Source organism: Hypanus sabinus, unplaced genomic scaffold (genome assembly GCF_030144855.1).
Source record: "Hypanus sabinus isolate sHypSab1 unplaced genomic scaffold, sHypSab1.hap1 scaffold_1034, whole genome shotgun sequence".
Classification (NCBI taxonomy): Eukaryota; Metazoa; Chordata; class Chondrichthyes; order Myliobatiformes; family Dasyatidae; genus Hypanus; species Hypanus sabinus.
In genome coordinates, this window is record NW_026779087.1 from 27,432 (window position 1) to 51,798 (window position 24,367).

General features: G+C 42.4%; 2 protein-coding genes across 2 annotated transcripts in view; one reads left to right on the forward strand and one right to left on the reverse strand.

Moving 5' to 3' along the window:
• Positions 1-19,535, reverse strand: LOC132386151 (zinc-binding protein A33-like). The gene is made up of 6 exons (XM_059958444.1): positions 16,657-19,535; positions 15,908-16,003; positions 15,264-15,497; positions 13,805-13,827; positions 13,611-13,729; positions 1-4,871 (listed from the first exon to the last, which is right to left on the reverse strand). Exons 1-6 carry the CDS (start codon positions 17,065-17,067, stop codon positions 4,321-4,323), a joined length of 1,434 nt encoding a protein of 477 aa, XP_059814427.1. The 5' UTR covers positions 17,068-19,535; the 3' UTR covers positions 1-4,320.
• Positions 17,450-24,367, forward strand: part of LOC132386152 (uncharacterized) — a 17,562-nt gene continuing 10,644 nt past the window's right edge. The window contains exons 1-2 of the mRNA XM_059958445.1: positions 17,450-17,480; positions 19,582-19,970. Of these exons, the coding sequence (XP_059814428.1) occupies positions 17,450-17,480; positions 19,582-19,970 (420 nt within the window). The remainder of the gene's footprint in view (positions 17,481-19,581; positions 19,971-24,367) is intronic.

Below are 24,367 nucleotides of genomic sequence, written 5' to 3' on the forward strand. Positions count from 1 at the left end.
TTACTGAGATGCTCTTTTTATTTATTTATTAAATTTTTAGAAAATTACAAAGAATAAATGTAATGAAAAATTAGTAAGAAAAAGAAAAATAATATTAGTCCTCCTCCCCATCCCCACCTTAACCCTTATCTAAAGAAAGAAATAAAGAAGAAAAAGATTGCCTCGATATTGGAGGATACCCACATGCTCCATGGAGTTCAAAATAATTTTAATATTTATTCTTACTTTCCCCAATTACATTATAATTTTATCTTCAAAGGACCTATATATTTAATCCTATCTTTTGTAGGTATGGGAGCCAAATTTTGAAAAATATATCATATTCATTTCTTAGATTATATGTAATTTTTTCAAGTGGAATACAACTATATATTTCATTATTCCAATAATCCATAGTTAAATATAACTCAGATTTCCAAGTAATTGCGATAACTTTTTTAGCTACTGCCAATCAATATTTATAATTTTTTTCTGATACATATTCAATTTAATTTTCGGTATTGTCCCTTCAATATCTCCTAATAAAAATAATATTGGACTATTTGGGAGTTGAACTCCAGTACTTTGTTCCAATAAAAGTCAGATATATCGAAAATGGTTGAATTTTAAAACAAGACCAAGTAGAATGTAAAAAAGTACCAATTTCTTGATTACATCGAAAGCATTGGTCAGACATATTTGAATTTAATCTATTTATTTTCTGTGGTGTTATATATAATTGATGTAAAAATTATATTGTATTAATCTAATTTGAACATTTATTGTATTTATCATACTATCAGAACATAATTTTGACCAACTTTTTCCAACAATTTTAACATTCAAATCAGTTTCCCATTTTTGTCTTGATTTATGAATTCCAGATTCAGTCTGTTTTTGAATCAAATTGTACATACAAGATGTAATTTTTTAAATTTTTCCTTTTTGAATTAATATTTCTATTTCACTAAGTTTTGGCATCAACATTGTTTGACCCAGCTTTTCTCGTAATTGTCCTTTAATTGAAAATAAGAGAAAAGAGTGTTGTTTGATATTTTATATTTATTTTTTCATTGCTCAAACGACATCAATACAATTACATATATATTTAATCCCCTTTTGGAACCAATTATGTAAAAGTTTATTATCCATTGTAAAAGGAATAAGCCTATTTTGAATTAAAGTTTATTTTTGCTAATAAAGATTTCTTTATCTTATCGTCCATATTTACCTTATTCCATAAATCATTCAAGTGTCTTAATATAGGAGATTCTTTTTTTTTCCCGTATCAATTTGGATTCCCATTTATATGTAAAATCTTCTGGTATGTTTTCTCCTATCTTATCTAATTTTATTCTAATCCATGCCGGGTTTTTTTTTCATCAAAAAAAGATGCAATAAATCTAAGTTGAATTGCTTTATCATAATTGTTAAAATTTGGAAGTTGTAACCCTCCTAAATCAAATTTACATCTCAATTTTTCCAATGATATTCTTGACATCTTTCCTTTCCAAAGAAATTTCCTTACATATTATTTAGTTCTTGAAAAAACTTCTGCGGTAATTGTATTGGTAAAGTTTGGAATATATATTGCAATCTATGGAATATATTCATTTTTACAGCATTAACTCTACCTATTAATGTTATTGGTAACATCATCCATTTATCAAGATCCTCTTTTATTTTTTTTTAATCATGGCAAATAATTTTGTTTATATAAATTTTTTACATCATTGTCAACTCTGATACCTAAATATTTTATCCCATTTATTGACCATCGAAATTGAGTTACTAATCGACATTGATTATAATTTCCTTTTGTAAGGGGTAAAATTTCACTTTTATTCCAATTTAATTTATACCCTGATACTTTCCCGTATTCTTCCAATTTAAAAGATAATCTTTGCAAAGATTGTAATAGGTTTGTAAAATAAATCAAAACATCATCAGCAAATAAATTAATTTTATATTCTTCTTGATTAACTCTAAAACCGCCAATATCTGAATCTGTTCTAATTAATTCAGCTAATGGTTCTTTTGCCAATACAAATAAAGCAGGTGATAACGGGCAGCCTTGTCCAGTTGACCTCGTTAAGCAAAATGGTGTTGAAATCTGAGCATTTGTAACTACTTCAGCTTGAGGATTAGTATTTAAGGTTTTAATCCATTGTATAAAAGATTTTCCTCGCTCATATTTTTCCAATACCTTAAACAAAAAAATCCCATTCCAATCTATCAAATGCTTTTTCTGCATCCAAAGCAAATGCCACACTCATTTCCTCTCTTTTTTGTGCCAGATGAATTATACTAAGTAACCAGGTTAGATTATCCATTGATTGTAATAAAATCTGTTTGATCCATATGCATTAATTTTGGTAAATATTTAGATATTCTATTAGATAAAATTTTTGCTATTATCTTATAATCTGTATTCAACAAAGAAATAGGCCTATATGATGTTGGTTTTAGAGGATCTCTTTTTTTGGCAATACAGTTATGATCGCTGTTAAAAAAGATTGTGGGAGTTTATGCATTCTTTCCACTTGGTATATTAATTCCATAGAGGGAGGAATTAATATATCTTTAATTTTTTTTATAAAATTCAGGAGGAAAACCATCTTCTTCTGGGGATTTGTTACTCTCAAGTGATCCTACAGCTTCTTCAACCTCTTTTAATGTAAAGGGCATATCTAATCCTTTCTGTTCTTCCAAATTAAATTTCGGAAGGGTTATTTGTGATAAAAATTTATCCATCTCAGTAATCTTATTTTGTGATTCTGATTGATATAGTTCAGTATATAAAAAAAAAATAAAGTTTCATGAATTTCCAAAGGTTTATCAGCAACCTTATTTACACTTGTTCTAATTGCATTTATTGTTTTAAAAGCCTGTTCTGTTTTCAACTGCCAAGCAAGAATTTTATGTGATCTTTCACCTAATTCGTAATATTTCTGTTTAGTTCTCATAATTACTTTTTCTGTACGATATGTACGATATTATATTGTAGTTTTTTATTAACAAGTTGTCTTTGTTTTTGTTCTGTCATATATCTTTGAGATTCTTTTTCTAACTTTATATCTTTTCCCAATTTTCCTTCTTAATTTTAGATGTATAACTTATAATCTGACCCCTTAAATATGCTTTCATCGCTTCCTATAATACAATTTTACCCTCAACTGAATGTAAATTTGTATCCAAAAAAAATTGAATCTGTTTTTTCATAAAATCACAAAAATCTTGACGTTTTAATAAAATTGTATTAAATCTCCATCTAAGCTTTATGTCTATTTGAATAAAATGAATAATCTCTTTCTCTTGGATTAATTTTCCTCCATATATCAATCAGGTTTAAATCTTTCATTAATGATAAAGTTAGTTTTATTTCTTTTAATTTTGTAACAACTGTAGTTGACCTTTCCAAAACTGGATCTAAACAAAAATTAAAATCTCTGCCTATTAATATTTTATCATTTGCGTCAGCCAAGTTCAAAAAATCTTCTTGTATGAATTTTGCATCATTTTCATTTGGTGCATAAATGTTCATAAAATTTGCATAATTCTGAAAAAATTTGACAATGTATAATCTCGTATCTCCCCACAGAATCAATTATTACATTTTGTATTTTAATTGGTAAAGATTTATTAACCGAAATTGCAACTCCTCTCGATTTTGAATTAAATGAAATTGCTATAACATTTCCAACCCAATCTCTATTTAATTTCTTATGCCTGTGAACTTACTGAACACATCCTTGCCAGAAAAAAAAACTTATCCCAATCCACTCTTCCTAGATCCTTTTTCATTTCCACAAAATTGGCCGTTCTCCAATTTTACCGGAACGTTAAGCTGCCAGTTCTGCCCCTCACTAATAGCAGTCATGTCGTTATCCCACGTGTCAACCCAAGCCCTGAACTCATCTGTTTTACCGACAATACTCCGTGCATTGAAATAGATGTACCTGAGAATATGTATATCATCTGCTTTTTTTTCATTTCCGTTTATACATGCAGTCCTCTCATGTTCCTTATCCTCCTGCACCTCACTATCTGCTCTGACACTCTGGTTCCCCTCCCTCTGCAAATCTGGATTAAATTCCCCGGAGCAGCACTGGCAAATCTACCCGCAAGAATGTTATTCCTCCCCCCTCCCCCCCGCCCAGTTTAGGGGCAAACCGTCCCGTCGGAACAGGCCCCACCTTCCCGGGAACAAAGCCCAATTGTCCAGAAACATGAAGCCCTCCCTCCTGCACCATCCCCTGAGCCACGTATTTAGCTGCACTCTCCGCACATTTATATTTACAGGGACTTTACTCCTGACGCCGGTCCCGGGACCCGACCCGTTTACAGACCCGGAGCGGAACCGGAGCAGATTCTCAGCCACTGGTTCACATCCCAGGTCCGGAAGAAAGGATAAAGTTTCCCCGTGAATTTATTCCCAGTGAAGCTGTGGAGATGGGACTTGGTCTCCGCGTTGTAAAATGAAACTGTCCCGGACTCGTAACTGAGATAAACTCCCACCCTCCCGGGGATGGGACCGGCAGCGAGACGGGACTCGGGGGAGATGAGACCGAACACGTCACAATCCCGATGTAACACGTCATCAACCCGCCTGATGACCCAGAATCCGGTCTCCGGTCTCAGTCTGAACTCTCCCTTCCTCTCCACAGACTCTGCGGCGACTCCCAGACACCAGAACCGATTCCCCGTCACCTCCACCTCCCAGTAATGTCTCCCCGATGTGAATCCCTCCGATCCCAGCACACAAGCCCAGTTTGTGAATCTCTTCCCGGTGTCAGGGAGATTCCTCCGGGTCCCGGTCCGTCTCACACTCTTCCGATCCTCAGACACCTCGAGACACGGATTCGCCGTTTCCACATCCAGGGTGACAGAGACTGGGGGGAGAAGCAGAGAATTAGAGAGTCCCCGGGGATCGGGGGGAGACTCGGACAGCGCGGCCCCGGGGATCGGGGGAGACTCTGTCCTAAATGGACATCCCTATAGTCGGAGGCTGTGCTCACCGTTCTCGACCCACCCACATCCTCCCAACATCAACTCTCTCCAGACAGGTGTCAGAGAGATCTGGCGAGACCCTTCATCAGGACCTGTGCAGCTTGGATTACCAGCATCTGTAGATTTTCTTGTGTTTGATTTTTAAAGCAGGAGTTATTTTATCATGAGCTGATCCATTTTCCCATTCTCCCATTTAGTCCCACTCTCCCACCCTCTCACCATGACCTTTGATGCCCTGTCTACTCACATACCTATCAATCTCTGTCTTAAATACACACAATGACTTGGCTTCCACTGCCGCAAGAAATACACAGATTCACCACCCTCTGGCTAAAAAAATTTCTTTGCATCTCCGTTCTGAATGGGCGCCCTTCAATCCTTAAGTCATGCTCTCGTACTAGACTCCCCCACCATGGGAAACAACTTTGCCATATCCACTCTGTCCATGCCTTTTAACATCCGAAATGCTTCTGTGAGGTTCCCCCTCATTCTAAACTCCACGGAGTACAGTCCAAGAGCGGTCAAACATTCCTCACATGTTAACACTCTTATTCCAGGAATCATTCTCGTGAATCTTCTCTGAACCCTCTCCAATGTCAGAACATCCTTTCGTAAATAAGGAGCCCAAAACTGCACACAGTATTCCAAGTGAGGTCTTACCAGTTCCTTATAGTGCCTCAACATCACATCCCTGCTCTTATTTTCTATTCCTCCAGAAATGAATGCCAATATTGCATTCACCTTCTTCACCACCGACTCAACCTGGAGGTTAACCTTAAGTGCACGAGCACTTCCAAGTACAATTGCATCTCAGAATTTTGAATTCTCTCTCCATTTCAATAATAGTCAGCCCGTTTATTTCTTCTACCAACGTGCATGACCATACACTTTTAAACATTGTATTTCATTTGCCACTTCTTTGACCATTCTCCCAATCTATCCAAGTCTCTCTGCAGACTCTCTGTTTCCTCAGCACTACCGTCCCCTCCACCTATCTTTGTATCATCAGCAAACTTAGCCACAAAGCCATCTATTTCATAATCCAAATTGTTGATATACAATGTAAAAAGAAGTGGCCCCAACATGGACCCCTGTGGAACACCACTGGTAACTGGCAGACAACCAGAATGGGATCCTTTATTCCCATTCTCTGTTTCCTGCCAATCAGCCAACGCTCTATCCACTTATGTAAATTTCCCATAATTCCATGGGCTCTTATCTTGTTTAGCAACTTCATGTGTGGCACCTTGTCAAAAGCCTTCTGAAAATCCAAATACACAACATCCACTGCATCTCCCTTGTCTAGCCTACTTGTAATCTCCTCAAAAGATTTCAATGGGTTTGTCAGGCAGGATTTTCCTTTAAGGCAACCATGCTGAGTTTGGCCTATCTTGTCATATGCGTCCAGGTACTCCGTAACCTCATTCTTGACAATTGACTCCAGAAACTTTACAACCATTTCTCAATCTAACAGGTCTATAATTTACTTTTTGCTTCCTTGCCCCTTTCTTAAATACCAGAGTGGCATTTACAATCTTCCACTCCTCCGGAACCATGCCAGAATCTATTGACTTTTGAAAGATCATTGCTAATGCCTCCGCGATCTCCACAGCTACTTCCTTCAAAACACAAGTGTGCATTCCGTCTGGTCCTGGAGATTTATCTACCCTGAGACTATTCAGCTTCCTGAGTACTTTCTCTGTCGTAATTGTGACTGCGCACACTTCTCTTCCCTGACACCCTTGAGTGTCCGGTATACTGCTGATATCTTCCTCAGTGAGGACTGATGCAAATACTCGTTCAGTTCCTCAGCCATCTCCTTATCTCCCATTACAATTTCTCCAGCATCATTTTCTATCTGTCTAATATCCACTCTCACCCGTTTTTTATTCTTTATATACTTGACAAAGCTTTTAGTATCTTCTTTGATATAATTTGCAAGCTTCCTTTCATAGTTCATCTTTTCCCTCTTAATGGCCTTCTTAGTTTCCTTTTGTAAGCTTTTAAAAACTTCCCAATCCTCTGTCTTCCCACTAATTTTTGCTTCTTTGAATGCCCTCTCCTTTGCTTTTACTTTGGCTTTGACTTCTCTTTTTCCATTTGAAAAATTCTTCTTTTTTGGAATATATCTGTCTTGCACATTCCTCACTCCTCACATAACCTCCAGCCACTGCTGCTAGGCCGTCCTTCCCCCTAATGTCCCTTTCAAGTCAAATTTGGCCAGTTCCTCTCCCGTGCCACTGTAATTTCCTTTACTCTACTGCAATACCGACACATCAGATTTCGGCTTCTCTTTCTCAAATTTCACAGTGAACTCAATCATGTTACGATCACTGCCTCCTAATGGTTCCTTCACCTCAATCTCTCTAATCTCCTCTGGGTCATTACACAATATCCAATCCAGTATCTCTGATCCCCTAGTGGGCTCAACAACAAGCTGTTCTGAAAAGCCATCTCGTAGACATTCTACAAATTCTCTCTCTTGAGATCCAGTGTCGACCTGATTTTCCCAATCCACTCGCATGTTAAAATCCCCACAATTATCATAACACTGCCCTTCTGGCAAGCCTTTTCTATTTTCTGTTGTAATTTGTAATCCACATCACTGCAGCTGTTAGGAGGCCTGTAGATAACTGCCATCAGGGTCCTTTTACCCCGGGGATTTCTTAGCTCAACCCAGAAAGATTCTGCAATTCCGATCCTATGTCACCTCTTTCTAATGATTTAATATCATTTCATACCAATAAAGCCACGCCACCCCCTCTGCCTACCTGCCTATCCTTCCGATACACCGTGTCTCCTTGGACTTTCAGCTCTCAGAGACATGCATCCTTTAGCCACGTCTCAGTGATGGCCACAAAATTACACCTGCCAATCTGTAGCTGTACGACAAGATCATCCACCTTATGCCTTATGCTGTGTGTATTTAAGTATAACACCTTAAGTCCAGTATTTGGTAATTTTTGCTTTGATTGCACTGCAACTCATCCCAGTGGCTGCAAATTTGCCCCATCACCTGCCTGTCCTTCCTGACATCTTTACTGCTCACTATCTTAGATTTATTTCTGTTTTCCCTCTCCTCCACTCTAACATTCCGGTTTACCACCCCCCCGCCAAATTAGTTTAAACCCTCCCTAACAGCTCTATTAAACATTCCCGCGATGATATTGATCCCCTTCGGGTTCAGGTGTAACCCGTCCTTTTTGAATAAGTAGTACTTCCCCCGAAAGAGATCCCAATGATCCAAGAATCTGAAGCCCTGCCCCCTGCACCAGTCTCTCAGCCACACATTCATCAGCCTGATCCTACTATTCTTGCCCTCGCTAGCACGTGGCACAGGTAGCAATCCTGAGATTACTACCCTGGAGGTCCTGCTTCCCTGCTTCATTCCTAACTCCCGGAAATCTCTCTTCAGGACCTCCTCCCTTTTCCTCTCTATATCATTGGTACCAACATGTACCAAAACACCTGGCTGCTCGCTCTCTCCCTTCAGAATATTCTGGACCCGATCCGAGACATCCCATACCCTGGCACCTGGGAGGCAGCACACCATGCGGGTATCTCTACCAGGCTCACAGAAACTCCTGCCTGTTCCACTGACTATGGAATCCCCTTTGACTACCGCATTCCTCTTCTCCCTCCTTCCTCCTGCACAACAGCGCCAGGCTCAGTGCCAGAGACCCGGCCACCGTGGCAGTCCCATGTCAGGTCATCCCCCTCAACAGCATCCGAAACGATATACTTGTTGCTGAGGGGGGCAGCCACAGGGGTGCTCTCCACTATCCGGGCATTTCCCTTCCCTCTCCTGACAGTCACCCAGTTTTCTGACCCCGGTAGCCGAGGGATGACTACCTCCCTGTAGCTCCTGTCCATCACCTCTTCATTTTCTCTAATAAGCAGTAGGTCATCAAGCTGCAGCTCCAGGTCCCTAACACGGTCTCCGAGGAGCTGAATCTCGGTTCACCTAGTGCAGATGTGGCTATCAGGGAGGCTGAAGGTCTCCCAGGATTCCCACATCTGACACCCTGAACAAAGCACTAACCCTGCAGACATGCTACCTAATTCTACAGGAATGAAACAAAGAAAGATAGGTCTACTCACCCACTTACTTCGCCAAATACACGAACTTTTTAAACTGTTAGCTAATGTGCCCTGCTGTTCCACCGTCCATCGGGCCGATTTGCCAAGGGGAGAAAAAGAGTCGGTGCCTCGCTCTCGCCTCTTCCCGTTACCGCCTAAGCCCGTTGAGCCAAAGCCCTACACTCTGCTGCCACCCACTCCGCTGCCCGCTGTATAGGGTGGTCATCTTTTTAAACTCTCCGCGCTGTCCTGCGCAGTCTCACCGTTCTTGTACGCAAAGTTTTAAAAAAATCTGCCTTCCTTCAGAATTTAGCTCCCACGCCGCCCTTCTTGTCCCAATCTAAAAAAACACCTTCAGTCGTGTATTCATCAGCCTATTCCACACTGTCCACATGAAATTCAGCAAGGCCTTTGATGTCGATGATAGACCACACTTGGAGCATTGTCTGCATTTCCGGTTCCCGAATATGGGGAGGATGTCATTACACTGGACAGGAGGCTTCAGGAGGATGTTACCAGGACTGGGGGCTTGGGTTAAAAGCAGAGAGCGGATAAACTTCAGCTATTCAGCTGTAGTGTAGGATGTTCCGGTATGACCCCCTATCAAGGTAAGTAAATCATAAGGAGCTTAAATAACGTTTCTTTTTCCAAGAAATGGGAGTACAGAACCAAAGGCCTCAGTTTGAAAGTGAGACGGGAATTTTTTCTGAGTGGTCTATCGGGTAACATTCTCATAGAGAGGGAGGTCGGTAAATGGAATTTGCCCTCAGACGCTGTATAAACAGGTAAAAATAAAATATTTTAAAATAAATTTGGGCAGGTACACAGATGGGAAATGGTTAGAGGGATGGGGGGTGGGGGGGTGGTGGCAAACACACACAAATGGGCCATGCTCAAGAAGACATCTTAGCCTTGCAAATTGATGAAGTGGGCCGTGAGTTCAACATCCATCAAACCCTCCGAGATCATCCTCCTGAGGAATCTCACCCCGGAGTCTGTTTGTGAAGTGTTGATGTGACGTCACGTCAGACGGCAGCTCAGTGCCACAGAACAGACAGACTGGGTAAGGACAGCAGATTTCAATCCTAAATGGGAATTTGTGCCTATTTCTGTGGCTGTGTGTCACACTCTGATAGTGTATCTGTGTGTGTGTGTGTGTGTGTGTGTGTGTGTGTGTGTGTTGATTGTGTGTGTGTGTGTGTGTTGATTGTCGTAAATATCCGAGTGGTGTGTATATACATTGAAGCAGATTGTGCACATTGAAGAATTTGTATGTTACAGTGTGTGATCACATGTCTGGTGTGTGTTGACAATGTGTCACACATGATTGAGTTGTTTAAATGAGTAAATGACTGTCTCTGAAGAGACTGGTTTCCAGGTTACTGAGGGAAATAACAACGTACATTGCTGAGGCACTGAATACAGTCTACCAGTCCTTCCTGTGTATGTGTGTGAGGGAGCTTTGCCAGGGCGGTTATGCTGTGTGTGCTTCTCCAGAGATGAAATCTTGACCCATGTCAATGCTTGTTGTTGTGTCCGAGCTCATTCTCACAATGTTTCAATGTGGTGGTCTGATCACCATAAGACATAGGAGCAGAATTAGGCCATTTGCCCATCGAGTCTGCTCTGCCATTCAATCATGGCTGATCCTTATTTTTCCTCCTCAGCCCCACTCCGTGGTCTTCTCCCTGTAACCTTTGATGCTGTTCAATCTAGAACCTATCAAGCTGTGCCTTAAATACACACAACAAGTTACACAAATTCACCAGCTGCTGGCACAAATGTCTACACATCTGTTTTAGATAGACCCCCCCCCCCCCCCATCTTGAGGCTGTGCCCTCTTGTCCTAAACTCCACCACCATGGGAATCATCCCTTCCACATCTACTGTGTCTGGGACTTCCATCATTCGAAAGGTTTCAATGAGATCCCTCCCTCATCTTTCTAAATTCCAGCGAGTGCAGACACAGAGCCATCAAACGTTCCTCGTATGATAACCCTTTCATTCCTGGAATCATCCTTATGAAATGAACCTTCTGCAATACCAGCACACCTTTTCTTAGACGAGGAGCCCAAAACTGTTCACAATACTCAAGGTGAGGCTTCACCGGTGCCTTATAAAGCCTCAGCATCACATCCCTGCTCTTGAATTGAATGCTATTCTAAACCACAGATTAAAATCCAGGAGCAACAGGCTCCAGGGCAGCTTCTTCAACCAGGCTATCAGACTGATTAACTCATGTGGACACAACTGTATTCCAATGTAATAGTAACCAGCCTGTTGTGCATATTATTCATTATAAATTACTATAAATTGCACATTGCACATTTAGACGGAGATGTAACGTAAAGATTTTTAATCCTCATGTATCTGAATGATGTAAGTAATAAAGTCAATTCAATTCAAATCAATTTCATGATTATTTTTTTCATCCCAATTATTCTTTCAGTTCCTCTCTGTAGATATTTAAAAGCTTCACAATCCTCTGTCTTCCTACTAATTTTTGTTTCGTTGTATCCCCTCTCTTTTGCCTTGACATTAATTTGTCTTCCCTTGTCAGCCACGGTTTTACTATTTTGGCATTTGAGTATTTATTTATTTTTGGAATACATCTATCCTTCACCTTCCTCATTTTCCCAGAAACTGACACCATTTCTGCTCTGCTCTCATCACTGCCAGCATCTCCTTCCAATTTGCTTTGGCCAACTCCTCTCTCAGACCACTGTAATTTCTTTCATTTCTCTGAAATACTACAATGTCAGACTTCACCTCTTCCTCGTCAGATTTCAAGTTCGACTCAGTCATGTTGTGAGCACTGCCTCCTAAGGTTTATTTTAACTGCTCACCTCTGGTTCAGTACATAACACCCAATCCAGTAGAGCTGTTCCCCGAGTAGGCTCAACGACAAACTGCTCTAGAAAGCCATCACATTGCATTCAACAAACTCACTCTCTTGAGATCCTTTACCAACCTGATTTTCCCAATTGACCTGCATGTTGAAATCTCCCATGATTTTCACAACATTGTCCTTTTCATCAGCCTTTTCTATTTCCAGTTTTCTATTTCCAGCCTCAACCCACTGACTGTTGGGAGGCCTGTATATGACTGGTGTCAGTGTCATTTTTACTTTTGCAGTTGCGTACCTCAACCCACAAGATAGAACATCTTCCAATCCTATGTCACATCTTGCTGCTGATTTACCAGCAGAGCCACACCACCCCATCACCCTTCCTTCCTTCCTCCGATACATTGTGTAATCTTTAACATTCAGCTCCCAACTACAACCATCTTTCAGCCACGTTTCAATGATGGCCACAACATCACACCTGACAATCTGTAATAGTGCAACAAGATCTCATACTCCATGCATTGAGTTATAACACTTTGTGTACTGTATCTGCTACCCTTTTAAATTCTGCATCCTTAATGCACGGATACACACCTGCAATTTTCTCCTCTCATCTGTCCGCCCTATCTGACAGTCTGATTGCATGCTATCGTTGCATTTTACCATCAGTTCTATCGCTTCACTCCACTTCCAACCCCTCACCCCACCAAATTAGTTTAAACCCTCCCCAACAGCTCTATCAAACCTCCCTGTGAGAGTATTATTCTCCCTCGGGTCGAGGTGCGACCCATCCCTTTTGAGCAGATCATTCCTCCACCAGATGAGATCCCGATGATCCATGAACCTGAATCCCTGTCCCCTACACCGGCTTCTCAGCCATCGTTAATCTGCCAAATTATCCTGTTTCTACCCTCACCAGCATGTGGCACAGGCAGCAATACAGAAATTACATCCCTGAGGGTACTGCTTCTGAGTTTTCTACCAAGCTCTCCCAATTCTATTTTCAGGACCTCTTTGCTTTTACTTCCAATGTCAGTGTCGCAAATTTACCAAAATATCTGGCTCTTTTCCCTCCCTCTCTAAAATGCTGCGGAAACGATTCGAGGCATCCCTGACCCTGGCACCCAGGAGGCAACATACCATTCGCGTGTCCCGTTCACATCAATAGATTCTCCTGTCTGTTCCCCTGGCGATTCAGTCCCCGATCACGACCACTCCCCTCTTCTGCCTCTAACAACAGTGAGAGTTGCTGATCCGGAAAGGGGAAGACCTCTGTCAGTTCAGAGTCTGCACTCACAGGGCACATGAAGGACTTGTGTATTTTCCTGACAATCCCTGTCACCACACTGATACCTGCTATTATTCCCTACAATAGTATCGTCAGTATTAAATTCCCAGTTCCTCTGGTAGATCCTAACTCATGTCCTGGTGTGTTAGTGCATTTGACTGGGATTGGAACACAGTGGTTCATCTGCCAGTCCCGTGTATTGGTTGCATTGTGACCCTGTGCTGGTGTGTCCAGGGGTCTGACATCACTAGCTGACCATGTGACAGTGATACCTCCCAGTCGGTGGGGTTGATGTGAAATAAACTTCAGTTCCCCTTCAGCCTAGTATTACAAACAATCTTTGCCTCAAATTGGAACTACTTTGAGCTTCATAAACAAGGAGAAATGAATCTTTGTAAGTTTTACCTCGATTAATAGTATCAAGCGTTTCTCTCAGCACTGTGTTCAACAAATAGGGGTGATCGAATTTTTCAACCGGCAGGGTCTCATCTGTCACTGACAATTCCTGGACATCGTCATTAATCCTGTAAATATTAAACTGCTGGTTATAAATTGCTATTCTAAATCCATTAAGGGTTTCATTAAAGAGCCTGTCCTACCTTCTGTTCCGACGAACTTCCTCCTGAAATAAATAAAACACAAATCGGATTAGACTTGGACTTACTGTCCACATCCAGAACTTCATCCAAATCATTACAAAGTGTTGAAAATTCCCACTCCCACAGTCACTCACACACACGGACAATACAGAACCCCAGGGTAATTTACAGGGAAAGTTTCTGAATGTCAGACCATTACTGAGAGGATGAAAATTACAGGGAAGACAGGACAGGCTGTGGATTTTCATCTGGATATGACGTCAGTGTGATAGGATGGAGGAATTTATGATCAGTGATGTATGTGATTGTGTGCGGGTGGAGGAAGTACCTCTATTTATGGGGAGACTTCTGCAATGATGTAGTTCCAGATGGATTTTAACAAATTCCGCAAGAAATTTAGTGAGGAGGATGTGGATCTCAGTGCCACCGGAGTGGTTGAAATGGAACAGCAGAGACTGAATGTAATGGGGAGGCTGGATAAGCACGTGAGGGACCAGAGATTTCGGGGCACTGTTGCTGGTTGTGGTGAGTAGGTGGCAGGAGGATTGTGAAGCAGGGAAATTGAGAGGAGGAAATGGGCCGAATGGCCTGGTTATGTATTGAATCATTGAACGTTCATTTGAATGTTATCTGTAAAAGTAAAGGGACAGAAATAGTTTCCTTAATCTGGCGGAAACCGGATATAGAAGATAAGTCTGATGTGTGGGTCAAATTCTTTGTTCTCACTGAATGACAAAAAGACCCTCACACCCACCGCACCAGACACACTCACAGTCTGTGACTGGAACTGGTAGTTAATGAGAGTTTTAGAGGATATTTAATGCAGAATTAAGGACGCAGTCAGCAGCTCTGTGTTATGATCAGAGTAAATAGTTTTAGAGAAATTTGCATTCTGTCCTGGGATGTACAGAAGTTGTGGAAGTCCAGTTTTGGGGCAACAACAACCCTGAATAGAAGCATCAATTCTCTGGTGAGAAACAGTTTACTGCCATTTGTAAATACTGTGTGTATGAGCAATGCATCTGTTTTCTGTCTGCATTGTATTCTGCGGTACGTGTTGATTATGATAACCAGTCACGTGAGTGGAGACGTGGTAAAAGCAAAGGGAATAAGTTACGTATTCAAACTTTGTTCTGCACAGTTTTGAGCTGAGGACGGGTGGATGTCATTCTGTATTTGACTGGTGTGTTGCAGCTTACTTTATAATGAATTAGCCTGAAGTTTCATCGCTTCAAGATTGTATTTTGCTAATGAAGGACTGAAAGCGTATCTTGGACATTTTGAAATGTCATTATTGGAGTGATGGGAGGGCGCGTCATGCAGGCATAACAACTTGTGTAAGGTCGCCAGCAGCGGCAATTGATTTGTTAGAATTGGCCGCTGTACTGTGTTTATTTTAAATATACCACTGTTCATTTAGTGCCCTTTGACAGAAACAAATTGAAATAGAATCCCTCACCTTGAGAAATATCACACTGTCTTTTTGATCCATCTGTTCCATTAACTTTGAGATTTCCTCCTTAATAAGTCTTATATTCTCTTGAATCTCCCAAAGATTTTTCTTCATTGGGTTGAGAATCCTCTTCTCCTCCTCCCTGAGATCCCTGAGTAAGCTCTGCTCTTTCTCAGTGATAATCTGGCGCAGTTCAGCAAACTGGGATGTGACGTGGGACTGAACGCTGTGTGACTGTTCCTGTTGAATGAAAGGTGAAGATTAATATACTGCATTGCTGTGCTCAGTTTCCTTTTGTCATTAAGTACTGTCTATTAGAGTCCATGCTACTTCTGAGTGCATTCCCGTCAACACCATTCACTCAGGTTTTTCTGTAACCTATTCTCACTTATTGACGCATAAACTCCCATCTGATTCACGCACACACTCCCCACCTTCATAGGATTAATTATAATTAGCCATTCATCCATGATGTCCTTGGAATGTGTCGGAGTCTCTCGTGGTCAAATGGAGAGCATGCAAACTCCACACAGACAGCCGCAGAGATCAGGATCGAACCCAGGTCTCCAGAGCTGTGATACTCGGCTATTCTGCATTGAATGGAGCAAAACTGGACAGTATTATCAGAAATTCCGCTCAGGAAGCCTCACCCGAACTCCGGAAATCTTCTCTTTCTGTTGCTGCTCCTTTTCCTGGAAGTCTGATTTCTTTTTTGTGAGAGAGTCTAAGGAAGATTTTAGCTGTTCCTGGAAGTCAGAGAGTGAAGGAAATATAAACAAAGATGCATCGAAAGAAACACATTATCAAACCCGATTATCGCACAAAATGCCGGAGGAACTCAGTGAGTCAGGCAGCATCCATTCAGGTGAAATAAACAGTCGGTGTTCCGGGATGAGACCCTTCATTAGGACTGGGAAGGAATGGGACAGAAGCCAGAATAAGAAGGTTGGCTATGAGAACCAGCTGACAGGTGACGGTTGAGACAACGAGAGGGGGGACGTGGGGGAGGGTGATGAAGTGAGAAGCTGAGAGGGGACAGGTAGAAGAGGTAAAGAGCTGGAGAAGAAGGAAACTAATACGAGAGGACAATCGACCATGGAAGAAACGGGAGGAACTGGGCTGTTTGCGGTCCTGAATGGTGACGAGGGAGGAGGTTAGGAGTCAGGTGTAGCACTTGTCCCGCTTGCAGGTGTCAGTGCCAGGAGGGAGATCAGTGTGGATGAGCGAGTGGATCAGGGCGATACAGTACGTAGAGCTGTGGAGGTGGGCGGTGGGACGGATGGGTGCTGGAATCCCGTTAGAGATGGCGGAAGTTGCAGAAAGTGATGTGTTAGTTATCGAGGCTCGTGTGATGATATATAGGACAAAGGCAGTATTTTAAGTATTGAACTAACGTTACCTTGTAGATTTTAACAGCTTCTGTAATCGGCAAGAAGCGGTGCTCTCTGTGTTCCTGCGCATCTCTACAGATCAGACAGATCAGTGTCTTGTCCGTTTCACAAAACAGCTTCAGTTCTTCCTCATGTTCCTCGCAGTGACGTTTACCTTCCTTCTCTTTCGGATTCAGGTTTAGATTTCGAGCTTTTTCAGCCAGATTTTCTAAGGCCCGATTCACCTTGAGGGTGCGGTCAGCAAACACCTCTCTACAGTCCGGGCAGGAGTTTCTCTCCTCCCTTTCCCAACACCGTGTGATACAAGAGCGACAGAAGTTGTGTCCACACTCCAGTATAACCGGATCGGTGAAGAAATCCAGACAGACGGGACAAATTACCTCCTCGGTCCAACTCTCGGTCTCTCCTTTCGAAGCCATGTTAACTCCGGCACTTCCTGATTCAGAATACTTTCAAATCGCCTCCTCTGTTAAACTCTCGACCGGTCCTTTCGAAGCCATGTTAACTCCCAGCACTTCCTGATTCAGAATACTTTCACTTCCGGGAGCTGCAGATCCCCTGCAGTACCGCGATTGTCCACTACGCGCGCTGCAGACTCGGGGAATGACCCCTGCAGTACCGCGATTGTCCACTACGCGCGCTGTAGACCCGGGGAATGACCCCTGCAGTACCGCGATTGTCCACTACGCGCGCTGCAGTCTCAGGGAATGAACATTCTGCTGCTGTATATGTTCATGGCTATTTGAATGTTAGTGTGGGATCAAAAATAAATTAAACAGAGAAAAGGTAAGGAAACGCCTAATGGACTGTCTAAGCCCGGCGACAAGCGTAGGTGAGTTGGCCATATGCCCAGCAACCCCGTCTCGTAAACACCTACAGCGACAAAAAACGTCAGCTGAATGTCCAAAGGCCCCATCGCTCCGATCGGAAGGACTTTTCCGGATCGAGATCCTTCATCTGAACTGTCTCAACCCGAAATGTCGATTGTCCATTTCCCTCCACAGATGCTGCCCGACCCGCTGAGCTCCTCCAGCAGCTCGTTTTTTTGTATCTTTCTCCAGGTCTAAGAGAGTCAGAGTGGAGTGTAAAACGGTGAATAAGTAAACAGTGAATACATGCCATTAAACTGGGGATGTGGAGAAAATATTGTGCTGTGAGGAGAGAGATTCAGTGGTGATGACCGACCTGTGGTTGCAGGAAAAAGCACAGGACTGGACATTTTACGTCACAGGGTGGAAAATGTTAATTTTTCGGCAAGGTCCTGATTTCAACAGCCCTTCGTGAGAAAACCTTAATGACTTGACCCATGTCTGTCCCGTTTCCAATAGAAGGCCTGGTCTCCTTCACTCTGAATACAGATCAGATGTTGATACTTTTTTTTGCATCAAAATAAGATTTAAATAAAATATTCAGAATGATAAAACGTGCCAATACCTTTACCCAATGAATTTACCTTCGTTGTCTATGGGGTATTCTGTTGTCTGTTGTCGCTCATGTGCCCCCTGGGGTGGTGTACAATAATTGAGAGGCTTCCTCAGCCAACACGGCCTCTCCCAGTCGAGCAGTAGAGGGACACGATAGTTCCACTGGTGTCCCTGTAGTCTGGAATGTGCCGGTCTGCAGCATTCCTGTACGACAGAGGTTCCCAAACATTTTTATGCCAAAGACCAATACCAGAAACCCTGGACCCCAGGTTGGTAACACCTGCTCTCCGGACATCTCGATGTGATGGCAGGCCAACAAGTTTCGGGGGTCTTTCCCCGAGTTGATGATCTTCCAGCAGCACTCGCTGTCCGTTTTCTTGCGCGTCCTGGGAACAGCCCGAGGATCAGTGAGCCTTCTGTCACGCAGCTGCTGTGACAAAGGCCCATGAATCTTTCGCCAGCCCACAGTCCGCAAAGAGGTGAGTGACCGTCTCGTCTCCACTGCAGTAATCTCGGGGCAGCGTGCTGTGGGAGTGATCTCCGGGCATGCAGTGAGGACCAGACTGGGAGGGGCCCTCTCGCCGGCAGTTGGTAAGACCTGGTGATGAGGCATTCTGCCATATGGTCTGGACTGTCTGCTCCGGGAACCACTCCACTGTGTCCATCCAGTCCTTCTCCTGCAGTAACTGCAGTACATTCCGTGCTGACCACTGTCTGGTGTTCTTGTGGTCAAAGCTGCTGGTCTGAAAGAACTGTCACCAGTTTCATGAACACAAGGTTCACATGGAGAAGCTTCCTGATTGAGACAGACACAGTGTCACAGTGTATTTACAGGGTAGGGGCAGGAATGATGTTTCCCCTGGTTGGGCAGTGGAACCAGGGATCACAGACTCAAAATCTGAGGTCACCTCAGCAGGACTGAGATGAGGAGAAATTTCCCCAACACAGTGTGTGAATATTTGGAATTTTCTCCACAAGACTTCTAAATTAAACGGACATATTTAGGGGCTCGGCGATGTTGGGAACGTTGCAGGAAAGTGGCGCTGGGGTCAAAGATCAGCCATGTTCTGAGTGAGGGGAAGAATAGTGCAATGGGCCGAATGGCCACGCCTTCTCCTGTTTCTTATTTTCTAAATCACGAGTTTACCTTTCCCCTTGGTCTTCAGTCTGTCGGATTGCACAGGGGGACGGTGAGAGCTACGGAGATCCATCAGCAGCCGCTGCGGTTATTTCATACTCTTGTTATTTATCGCTGTTTCTCTGTATTTGGTTCCCTTCAGCACTCTGGCTGATCTTTCACTGCCTGCTTCTGTTATGGTTACTATTCTATATTTTTTCCAAGTATGTCCGCAGGAAAATGTTTCTCGGGATTGTATGTGGTGACTTATCTGGACTCTGATAATAAAATTTATTTTGAAATTTGAGTTTCGGGGATTTTCCTTTAATTCTGTGAACAAACTGTGACTGGCATCTCCAGCTCCCAGTAGCAGCCCATTCTCACACACACAGCCAATCAGCGATCACCGCTGGTAGAGGGATGCTCCCATTGGCTGAGGGGTGTCAGTGGGCGGGACGCTGTTTGGACCGGGACCGAATGGGCCGGAGACCGGGAGCTGCGCCTCGGGTTTCGGCTGCACCACCGGCGGGTCGTGAATCCTTTCGAAGGCAGAGCTGAAGCGACCGGCGGAGATTCCGTGAGATGTTTCAGCTGCACGGAAGCGCCCGGCCTTTCCCCGCCGAGGATCGGGGCCTGTTGTCTGGAGTTGTCTCCCAGCCCCGTCCCTTCCTGCTGGGAGACGGGAGCTGCCCCGCAGCGGCTGCCGGTGGATCTCCGGAGCTCTCACCGCTCCCCTGTGCAATCCGAACGGCTGAAAGCCAAGGGAGAACAAGGCGCAAAGGTAAACTCGTGCTTTAGAAAATAACCAACAGGAGCATGCCCGGCCATTCGGCCCGTTGCGCCTATTCCACCCTTTCCTCAGAGTAGTCCTTTTTAAATCTTTTTATTGAGTTTAAACAAACATAAATGAAACACGAATACAAAGAGCTTGAGAGTACATAATTAATAGGTTAAGGTATAAATACAAATAGATGATAATAACCTCCCAAACTCATAGGTGTTACAAAAAATGGAGAAAATAAATTAAACAAATCCTAACCGACATGGGCCATTGCATTATATCAATTATACACAGTAACGTCAATAACTCCGCACCTCCAACCAAATAATTAAGGATATTAAAAGTAAAGTTTTGGAAAAGTAAATTTAGCTCATATGAAAATGTTGAATAAATGGTCTCCAAATTTCTTGAAAATTAACTGAAGGGTCAAAGACAACACTTCGAATTTTTTTCTAAACTCAAACAAGAAATAGTTTGAGAAAACCACTGAAATATAGTTGGAGGATTAATTTCTTTCCAGTTAAATAGGATAGATCATCTAGCCATTAATGTAAAAAAATGCAATCATCCGCCGGGCTGAGGGGGGAATAAATGACTATTATCCACCATTGGTAAACTGAAAGTTGCAGAAATAGGATGCGGTTGCAATTTGATATTCAGAACTGTTGAAATAATACCAAAAACATCTTTCCAATAATTTTCCAAACAGGGGCAAGACCAGAACATGTGGGTCAATGAAGCAACTTCAGAATGACATCTGTGACAGGCTGGATTAACATAAGAATAAAATCGAGCGAGTTTATCCTTGGACATGTGAGCCCTATGAACATCCTTAAATGGTATTAGGCATGTTTAGCACAAATAGAAGAAAAATTGATTAATTGTAAAATGTTCTCCCACTGCCCTGTGAGTATAAGAAAATGAAGTTCTTTTTCCCATTCCTTCTTAATTTTTTCTCATAGTCCTGGCTGTATTTTCATGATCGTATTATAAATGATGGCTACTAAACCCTTCTGGCAAGGATTCAGAGCCAGATTTTTTTCTGTAATGTCCATTGGACATAATTTCAGAAAAGACTAACATTCAAGAAATTTCTAACTTGCAAGTATCTAAAAAAAAAAAGAGTTTTAGGCTGGATAGCTGTTCAAAGGACATAAAACTGTTATCTAAAAATAGATCACGAAAACATGTTATACCTTTTGTTTTCCATAACACAAAGGCTGGGTCCATAAAAGAGGGCTGGAAAAAAAAGTTAGATATCAGAGAGCTTGATAAGATAAACTTATTCAAGCCGAAGAATTTACAAAATTGAAACCATATTCTTAATGTATGTTTAACTATAGGATTAGTTATTTGTTTATTTTGTTTAGATAAAGCAAAAGGAGGCAAAGATCCTAAAATAGAAAACAATGAGAAGCCTTGTACAGATTTACACTCCAAATTTACCCATTGTGGGTAAGGTACTACGACCAATTCTCATGTCCAAAATATTAACTATCAGATGGTAACTGCCCAGTAGTAAAATCTTAGGTTTGGCAAAGCAAAACCACCTTCCTACTTAGGCTTCTGTAAATATTTCTTACTTAATGTAGGATTTTTATTCTGCCACATGTACTAAGATATTTTGCAATCAATAATATCAAAAAAAGCTTTAGGAATAAAAATTGGTAATGCTTCGATTAAATATAAAAAATTGGGTAATACTATCATCTTGTTAGTATTAATTCGACCAACCAATGACAGAGATAATGGGGACCACCTGGTAACAATTTGCTTGATTTGTTCAATTAAAGGTAAAAAATTAACTTTAAATAAACCCTTATGTTTCTTGGTAATTTTAATACCCAAATAAGTAAAATGATCTGTCACAACTTTAAATGGTAAGTGTTTATAAATTGGAACTAGCATATTTAATGGAAATAATTCACTCTTATTAAAATTCATTTTGTAGCCAGAAAAGCTACTAAACTGAGCAAGCAAGGATGAAACAGCAGGAATAGATCTCTCGGGGTCAGATATGTATAGTAGCAAATCATCAGCATATAATGATAACTTATAAGTCCCTTACCCACGGGTAATACCAAAAATATTAGGTGATTCATAAATGGCAACGGCTAAAGTTTCCAAAGCAATGTCAAATAATAGAGGACTTAAAGGGCAGCCTTGCCTCTTACCAGGGGACAACTGATAAAAAGATCTTTGATTACTGGTAAGAACCGAAGCCAAAGGTTTATAATACATTAATATAATCAATGATATAAATTTCAAGCTGAAATTAAAATTCTGCAACGTATTAAATAAATATAATGATTCAACTCTATCGAACGCTTTTTCAGCATCTACGGAAATGACATTCTGGTATTTTAGATGAAGTATAGATTATATTAATTTATTTTCTAATGTTAAAAGATGAATAACAGGTTTTAATAAATCCGGTCTGATCTTCAGAGATAATTTGAGGGAATACATTTTCTCATGCAGTGGCCAAAATTTTGGAAAAAATCGTAGAATCCGTATTCAGCAAGGATATTGGCCGATAGGATGCACATTCAGTGGGGTCTTCAACTTTTTTTAAGAATTGGAGAAATGGAGGCATCATAAAAAGATTGTGGTTATTTACTTACAGTTAACGCATCTTTAACAATTTTACAAAGCCAAGGAGTGAGTGTAGAAGAAAAGGATTTAAAAAATTCAGCAGTATAACAGTCCGGACCAGTGGCTTTAACTGAATTCATTGAAAAAGGGAGTGGGTTCCCTTTTCCAGACCCTGCCCGGGGACTTGTGCCACTCCTCAGGGTTATATATGGAACCTCTCGGGCAGGGACAGGGAGTGGGTTCCCCTTTCTAGACCCTACCCAGGGACTCGTGCCTCTCCTCAGGGTTATATATGGAAGCTCTTGGGCAGAGACAGGGAGTGGGTTCCCCTTTCCCAGGCAGATGCCTGAAGGTGACCGGGAGCCACCAGAGGGGCTGATGTAATACAAGCCATGTCATGGTGGGTCGCTGAGGTAAGGGAACCCATTTGAATGACAGCCCGACTGCATGCAGATTTTGAGAATTTATCCGATAGCTACAGAAAAAAGGAGAATCCCTTGCGTACTTTATAGCTCGTTTTAAGGATATGTGAGAGTCCAATGCCGGCAAACCCCTGGACAGATCAATGTGTCCAGCTGGCAGTGCAGACTTTTCTACACTGTCTCAGGCCCAAGCCTGCCCACTCCTTTAAATTAACTAATCTCAATTCCCTGTGTCAGACCTGGCACCGGGTGACATAAATTCTGATGAATAGGGAGTGCATTTGACTCTTTAAAGGGACTGGGGAAAAGCGAGAGTGTGCACAGAGAACCGGTAGTGAGGAGATGGAGTTCGGGTACCGGCGAAGAACCCAGAACGGGTGTCAGGATCGTGCGGACGGTGCAGATGAAGAGGACACTTGGCTAAGGACAGAAAAGGGGTTTGTAGAAAGAGGGGACATTGGGCCAGAGATTGTCGCACTGCATTCACAGACAAGAATAATAAGCGGCAGGAAGAGAGCCTGGATGACAGTGATACTCGACAGAGTACCACATTTACTCTTCACAATCCCTTTGGTCCCGGATAGGACAGGCCAGAGGGGACGGTTCACAGTGATACTCGACATAGTACCACATTTACTCTCCACAATCCCTTAGGTCCCGGTTAGGGCAGGCCAGAGGGGACGGATCACAGTGATACTCGACATAGTACCACATTTACTCTCCACAATCCCTTTGGTCCCTGATAGGGCAGGCCAGAGGGGACGGATCACAGTGATACTCGACAGAGTACCACATTTACTCTCCACAATCCCTTTGTTCCCGGATGGGGCAGATCGGAGTGGATGGATCACAGTGATACTCGACAGAGTACCACATTTACTCTCCACAATCCCTTTGGTCCCGGATAGGACAGGCCAGAGGGGACGGTGATACAGGCGGTTGTGATCAGGCTCACCACACAGGCAGGCTCTTTTCTCACTGCTGCAATCAGGTAGAAGGTACAAGAGCCTCAGGACTTGCCCCACCAGGGTCAGGGACAGTTACTACCCCTCAACCATCGGGCTGTGGAACAACACAGGACAACTGCACTCACTGGTCCATAGAGAGGCTCCCACAACAAATCATCATACTGAGACTGTATCAAAATGAGTGAAATTGGAGGTGGTTTGACTGAGACAGATCACATTCCTGTCTCAGAATTAGAGAAATAGAATCTCACAGGATATTTACAGCAGAAGAGCTGGAATGAAGTTTCCCATAAGGTGTGGAACCAGCGCTCAGATTCTGTGACCCCGGTTCCTCAACACAGCCAAAGGAAACATCATTCCTGCATTTGTGACACCCTGTTTGCTCCGTGGCCCCCGGTATGAAGCTCAAACT

Excerpts from the sequence above, each read along its gene's own strand:
- LOC132386151 (XM_059958444.1), bottom strand. The coding sequence starts at position 17,067 with ATGGCTTCGAAAGGAGAGACCGAGAGTTGGACCGAGGAGGTAATTTGT. Across the intron at positions 16,004-16,656 it reads AAGCTGTTAAAATCTACAAG|GAACAGCTAAAATCTTCCTT; the intron begins GTAACGTTAGTT and ends TCTGACTTCCAG. Across the intron at positions 15,498-15,907 it reads AGAAGATTTCCGGAGTTCGG|GAACAGTCACACAGCGTTCA; the intron begins GTGAGGCTTCCT and ends TTCATTCAACAG.